General features: G+C 41.3%; 1 protein-coding gene across 1 annotated transcript in view; it reads left to right on the forward strand.

Annotated features, from left to right (window-relative positions):
- The window catches only part of CCDC150 (coiled-coil domain containing 150), a 119,919-nt gene that overhangs the window by 63,187 nt on the left and 49,247 nt on the right, over positions 1 to 7,485 (forward strand). The window contains exons 10-14 of the mRNA XM_004701508.2: positions 1,130 to 1,222; positions 2,386 to 2,493; positions 4,552 to 4,676; positions 5,106 to 5,283; positions 5,837 to 5,905. Coding sequence (XP_004701565.2) covers positions 1,130 to 1,222; positions 2,386 to 2,493; positions 4,552 to 4,676; positions 5,106 to 5,283; positions 5,837 to 5,905 — 573 coding nt within the window. The remainder of the gene's footprint in view (positions 1 to 1,129; positions 1,223 to 2,385; positions 2,494 to 4,551; positions 4,677 to 5,105; positions 5,284 to 5,836; positions 5,906 to 7,485) is intronic.

A 7,485-nucleotide genomic window follows, 5' to 3' on the forward strand; every position in this document is an offset into this window, starting at 1 on the left:
GACCTAATGTCAGGGGTTTAAGTGGAGAGAAAATGTTTTGAGAAGTGATGTACAAATGCGCTTTACACAATTGATGTGTGTTTGGATTGGGATAACAGTTGTATGAGCCCCTAATAAAATGTTTAAAAAAAAAAAAAAGAAAAGAAAGAGTGAATGTTGGAGTATAAATAAATGCAATGGTACAACCATTTAAAAATTCAAAAAAAAAAATAAGCTTCCTTGTAAGAGTTTTGTATCCAGGACTGTTGTCAAATGGATATTTGAAAATAAGAAATGTTCTCAGGCCAGTTATTAGATTTTTGGAAAAATGAACTGGCAAAAATGATGGGACTTACTTGTATTTTATATCAATCACACACTAATTATTTTGAAAAATAATTTTTATTAAATATAACTACTTTTTAATTATATTAGTTCTGACCTTGTTTGGAATAATTTTTCAGGATGTTGTCTCATCTTTTGTTCTCAGATGTTTACCTAGTATGGCATACTTCTCCTGAGAAAAGAGAAAAACTGGTTCCCTCTCTATAGGATGTATGCCTTCTCCTTCCTGTTCCATTCAGTGCTTGTTAGGGAAGCACACCCCACAGCCCCACACCTGTCTCCCATCACTGAGAGAAACTAGCTGTTTCTTCTCAGGGGCCCGGGGGTTTCTTCTGCTCCACCCCCAGGTATTCCTCAATAATAATGCCCTTACCGGTTATCACTTCTAAAGATCCTTGAATGTGTGTCTTTGAAATCACAAAATCTTACTAGTAATAGGAAAACCTATATATGTGATATCAAATATTTCACCTTAGAGAGTAAAACTGTCTTGATTTGCGTATATTAGGTAAAATATTTAGCTCAGAACGTTAGTCAAACAAAGTTTTTCTAGTTAGGAATCCAATGAGCCTAGATAAATTTTAAAAATCAGTTTGAGGAATAATTTTAAAATGAAGAGAAGTTGAAGAGTTAAAGATATCAAGGCATTTGGCTTAAAAAATTTTTTTTCTAAGACACTGTGTATATATCATTAGTACCTGAACTGGTACTCGCCAGAAAACAGAACAGGTAGCATGACAGATACACAAAAGAGTTCTCTTAATACTTGTCAATAGAGAGATTCCTCTTTTTTTTTTCCTTAAAGACATTACAGGTGTTTTTCGACAAGGAACATGAAGAAAATGGGTATTTGAGATCTGAAATAATCTCCCTTCAAGAATCATCAGAAAAAGCACGGGTAAATCTTCCTCATGGCTCAGGCTCTCATATGTTAATTGTGTCTGAAGATTAATACTGCTTATATAAGTTTATACCTTCTCCATTATCCAAATTTTTTGTTTCCATGAAATCTACTTCATCTGTGAAGAAGTAAGTTAAATACACCACCTTTCACTTTCTAAATTCCTATAACACAGGAGTTAACACTGAGCAGTAAATGAGATCACAGTGCTTAATCACACCTGAGCTTACACTGTGCCCTTATTTGCTTTCTAAGTTACTGGTGAAACGTGTACCTTTTTCCCTCTGACTGACATCTAAGCAGTGCGTTCTTAGATTTCCTTTGTATTTGAACCACCCACTCCACAGAGAGCAGTCCAGTGCTTACCCAACAGCACCACCAGGGCTCCTCGTGAAATCACCTCTGATTTGCCTTTATGAATACTTTAATTAGTGGTGGAGGAGCTTAGCTACTTTGGGTTATCAGCTGAAAATTTCTGAATCCTCATCAAATCATGGGAATGGTTTTCTCTGACATTGGCTGGGTACCTAACACTGTACATTTTCATCCTGCCGACAACCTGCTCTAATTGACCAGTGTCCTGAATAAAGTGCCCCAACAAACCAAACCCTCCATGCTGCTGAGCAGTCTGACTCACAGTGGCCTGTGGGACAGAGTAGAGCTTGCCCTGCAAATTTCTGAGGCTGGACATCTTGGCGGGGATAACAAACCTCCTCTCTCTCCTACTGAAGGGCTGACCTGTGCTCCCCACTATCCCATCAGGGCTCCAACCAGGACAAAACGTATCTCTCTTAATTTAGGATTATTTATATTGTTGACTCCAAATATTTGAAAGTACTTTATAAATTAATGAACTGTCAAGGAACCCTGGGGCACACTGGTCACACACCCTGGTTCCATGTTTAAATCACCTGTGGCGCCGCAGCAGACAGACGAGGCTTTCCTCTCTCCCAAAGAGTTACAGTCTTGGAAACCCCAGGAGCAGTTCTACCCTGTCCTCTAGTGGACATCAGCTCCATGGCAGTGAGTTTGGAGTTTTGAAATGAATATCAATTAGGGATAGGCTAATTAGGTCCACGTACTATACAGTCATTAAAAATACTGACATAATGGCAATGATTATTGCAGAAATCCATCTCTTGCTGTCTATTTTGCCATAGGTTTTGAACGACCAACTGAGCAGTAAGTGTTCAGAGCTGAGCAGCATGCTGCAGACCACTGGTATGGAGAAGGCCCGGATCCTGGCCGACTACCAAGCCATTCTCCAGGTACTCACTGGACACGAGGGGGCGTTGGGCCTAGGCAGCCGGAAGCCTCCCTGGCTGCGCCATCAGGAAATATGCTTCCCCAACTGGATAAGTAAACTATCTTAATAAGTATTTCCAAAACATTTGCTGAATTATTTTTATGTTTTGGATCACTGATTCTTCTTGTTCTCAACTGAAGGATGATCCGGCCTTACCCTTAGAATTAATTTTCTTGGTGGTTTCTTTTCAAACAGCATTCCTTTAGAGAAAGCCCCATTTTAGAATCCCGTTGAACACTTAAGACTGTCCCTAAAGCACTTACCTTTCCCCTGACGTGGTGTGCACGATCATTTTTCTGCGGATGTCATTCCCCTCTTCAACCTTTTGGATCGCGATTCACTTTCTTTAAGAAGGAAGCTTGGTCATCCCAAGTAGAAGCATGAGTTTCCCTTTGCAACTTCTATGCCTATCTAATAATGATAGTTCTCATTTTTTAGCATACTCTATGTACCAAGCATTTAGCTAAGGATTTTATATATGTTGCATCCTTTTAGCAATCACCATGTAAAGGAGTGCTTATTATCTTCATTAAGGAAAACAAGGCTTAAAGAAATTAATTACCTTGCTCAAACTCATCTAACTGTAAGGGGAGCAAACCTGGATGTAAACCTAGGTCTGACTCCAGGGCCAGTTTTTTCCTCTGTCATGCTTCCCGTGTCCCCCACTCCAACCACTTTCTTCCTTTTTATTTTGATATGTGGTTCATTTCTTGTATAACATTGTGAACTTCCTAGAAATAGAGATAATGTCTTCATTATATTTCAGTTATTTTCCATAGTGATTACATATTTTGTTTATAGCAAAAACAATACTTAGTCTTCATTTATCCAACAAAGCTGTAGGGTTCACTGTGTTCAAGTGCGATTCTAGACAAGGGAAAATCCCTTCTTTCACGGAACTTACTTTGTGGCCTGGGTAATATATGTAGTACTGCCAAAACATTTTAAAGGTTTGGAACACAGCACAAGGGGGCTCTCTCCCATCTTACCAAGTGTGGCTTGCTTGTAATCCAATAATGTTAACGTGGAAATGTTTTAAAATGTTTACAAAAAGAATTGTTAATATGTATTATATGTATGAAAGCTTTATGGATTGTTGGTGGGGGTCTATATGTATTTGATAATTCCCAAATGAGTTATTCTTCATAAGAATTAATTCTATTATAACGCTCCTGCTGTAGCAGTATCTGAGTACAATTTAAGATACTCTCAACATTGTTCACACCAAACTGTTGAAAATGATCATCTTTGGAGAATGGGATTCTGGGAGAGGTAGGGAGGAAGATGGAAGTGGAAGGATCTTTTCACGTCTTCTTGATTACATTTATATAGTTACACTTTTTTTAACTTATTTTATTCAGAGCTCTTACAGATGTCATAACATTCCATAATTCAAATAGATAAAGCATACTTGTACAATTGCTACTATAATTGATTCAAAACATTTTCCTTCTTCTTGAACTCTGATATCAGCTCCTCTTTATCCCCTCTTTATCCCCTTTCCCCTACCCTTGCCCCGCAAGAACCTCTGTATATATTGCTGTATCTTACCCTATCCAATATATCCATTCACCTACAATTGTGTTATTCGCTCCCCTCAACCCCTTGAGTGGGGTTATACAGTCATTGTTGCTATCAGCTTCCCCCTTCCCCTCTCCACTTTATTTATACTTTTTAAAGTCAGGTGTGTATCGTATTGAAATTTTTAAATGCCAAGAATATTTTATGCCTATATTTTATACATTTAAAAATACGTTGGCATTAGGAATTTTATAAATTTTGCAGCAGCTAAGTAAATAGTGCCCTTGACTATTGGGTGGGAGAGCTATACAAGTGTAGAATTCTGGCTAACCCAGGATAGGGAGCGGGAGAGATCAGATAGCATTATAATAGTTTCTTTGTAAAAGAGGTTCTATGTTTATGAGAGCAGAATTTTACCAGCTTGTTTTATGTTATTCTTAATAACACTATCAAATGACTTTCTGGCGTCTCATCTTCTAATATTGCTCTAAACACTCAGGAAAAACAGAAAACGATAGCACAGGCAGTTCAAGAACAGACTTTAGTGCTGGATGCTGCTCACGCCAGTCTCACAAGTGAACTACAGACTGCTCAGAATGAGAAAGCCCAACTCCAGGCACGTCTGTAAGTAAATTATGGGCGACTCTTGTGTAGCTTTTGTCCTCGCATTTGTTTTCCTCCCTACTGAAAAAGTTTAATTCTGTATTTACTAGGCCAGCCACCAAGGTAAAATAGATTAAGAGTCTACCCTCAAAGCACTTGTTTTGTTAGGACATGTTAGTAATGGCTCTTGGGCAGAATATTTGTTCTATAAGAACATTTGGGCAGTCTTTCTATTGCTAACTGCAAAGTCAGCAGTTTGAAACCACCAGCTTCTCTAGGGGGGGAAAGGTGAGGCTGTCTATTCCTGTAAAGAGCCACAGCCTCAGGAACGCAGGGGCCCGTGCTCCTCTGTCCTGTCGGTGGCTCTGGGTTAGAACCAAGTTGATGGCAGTGAGTTTGAGTGACAGTGGAGCTCTCGCTAGCTTTGTGTCTCCTGTCCTCTTCCTGCAGGGACCACTTAGTCCATGAGCACAACCAGTGTGTCCAGAAAGCACAGGTGGCAGAGAAGAAGACAGCTATGCACAAAGAGCTGCTGGAATCCACCATCATGAGACTGCGTGGGGAACTGGAAGCCTCCACACAAGAGAGGAAGTCTCTGCTGGAAGAGAAAGAAAGGCTTCAGAGTGAGGTGAGTGGAAGCAGATTTCTCTCACTGGCTAGTGCCGAGCTGGCTCTACAATTGTACGCTGGATGCAAAAGACAAGAGCAGAACTGAAACCCAGATGCAGTTTGGCAGAGTTTCCCACCAAAGTGACCCTGAGGTAGCTAACTATCTGTGTGTGTGTCAGTACAGGAAGCAGTTGGTGCCCTTATATCCAACATTAGTGAATAGTAACACATCCTCTATTAGTTAAAGGGTCTGATTTCACAAATCGATCTCCAGTGAAGGAGCGGGACAGTGGGAGTAAAGTGGGAGCAACCCTGTCTGGCTACTTAGGAAGGAACCAGCATAGTCTGACCTGCAGACGTGTCTTTCTAATTTCAGGGCTGTTTGTGACGTCTGCTCTGCCTCAGAGACTCCCCGATTGCTTGGCCCCTTTTCTGAGAGGATGTGCTATCTCTGCAGTGTAGGTATCCATTGACATGCAGGGTGTGTCTGCTCTCCCAGAGCTTGCCAACAGTGTTGAAATTGACAAATATCTTTTTTGTCACCCCCACCCCCACCCCCACCCCTTGGGCAGGTTAAGAAGACAGAGAAAGACATAGCTCAAGAAAAATCCAAATTGGAAATGGAATTAGCTAAAAACAAGGTATTCCACATTTTATTTGCTGCCGTTTCGTTATGTTTCATTTCCTTCTGTGTTGCAGTATCATATTACTGTAATGACTGAGTGGGGTGGTTTTGTAGACTACCAAGCTGTAGGGAAAAGCAGCGGCCCTGGAACTTTGTGCAGCTTGGGGCAGACACTCCAGTCACCGCAGTCTAAAGCTGCGCGTGGGGACGTTCAGAGCGGGTGGTGTTTGCCATGAGCCATCACTGCCTCTGGTCCTAGTGTGCCTCATGTTTTAGGCAGGAAACCCCACTGGGAGTCAGCTAATGGGCCTGTGAGAGGCAAAGGCATGACTGCTGACTCTGCTTTTTTAAAACACAAAGCACAACAACAACAAAGTTAGAGATCCTAATTACCTACTAGCATCTGCAGAGGCATCTGCAAAGTACCCATTTCTGCGTTCTGAAAAAGTGGAATGGCCAGACAAACAGTAAAAGCCGTATTAAAATGAAACAATAAACCATCTGTAACGCATCGGTGTTTATAATTTACCATTTGAAGAGACCACAATTCCACATCACGGATCTAGAGGTCTAGAGACTACAACTGGAGCATCCAGGAGATAATAAATCCAACAACAGGTGTCCAGTGTCGGCACGAGCCTGGACTGGGTCTCGGCTTCTGATTATGCTCAGTAGCATTCATAGGACCACGTACCTGCGACCCTTTAAGGACTGAGAAGAGAAGCGGAAGTCTTACTTCTGAGCTGGAGCTCAAGCAGCCATCCCACCAAGCTGGCAGGTCCCTCCTCTGGTTTGGTGTCCCATTGGGATAGATCCAGTTCAAGGAATGTGCAAACAGCCCAGCCTGAGGAGCCTCAAACATGGCACAGAATTTGTAAGTATGAAGTTGGCTTCAAATGTACTTTTTGAAAATTGGTAGCTACGACTAGATTCATTAAGGAGCCCTGTGGCATAATGGGTTATGCCTTGGGCTGCTAACCACAAAGTCAGCAGTTTGAGTCCACCATCCACTCCATGCGAGAAGCATGTGGCTTCCTACTCCGGTACAGTTTTGGAAACCCATGAAGGCAGTTCTGCCCTAGCCTATAGCATCAGAATCAACCCAATAGCAGGGAGTTATTAGCTTCATCAACACTTTTGCTTAAAAAATTAGTGGTTATGACATAGCTAAGGCAAATGTTGACTATCTCAAGATAAGAGCTTTGTGTGCCATCAAGTCTGTTTTGACCCACAGCGGCCCGATGCACAAGAGAACGAAACACTGCCTGGCCGTGCACCATCCTCAGTTGTTCCGTGCTTGAGCCCTTGTTGCCCCCACTGTGTCAACCCATCTTCCTCTGTTTCTTTACCCCTTAGATATACCAAACATGGTAAGAGCATAGCATTATTTTGCTTTGACCGTTTTGTTTGCCTCAGTGGAGGCTAGGTGTAAGTTCATGCCACCGACAGGTACGCTTGCTTGTTACAGAGCCAGTGATAATGCCTATACAAAGTTCCGTTTTCATGTAAATTGACATTTTCTTTTTTTTTTTTTAACATTTTATTAGGGGCTCATACAACTGTTATCCCAATCCATACACACATCAATTGTGTAAA

Source organism: Echinops telfairi, unplaced genomic scaffold (assembly GCF_000313985.2).
Source record: "Echinops telfairi isolate 266 unplaced genomic scaffold, ASM31398v2 ScPeMD7_3;HRSCAF=10, whole genome shotgun sequence".
NCBI classification, from domain to species: Eukaryota; Metazoa; Chordata; class Mammalia; order Afrosoricida; family Tenrecidae; genus Echinops; species Echinops telfairi.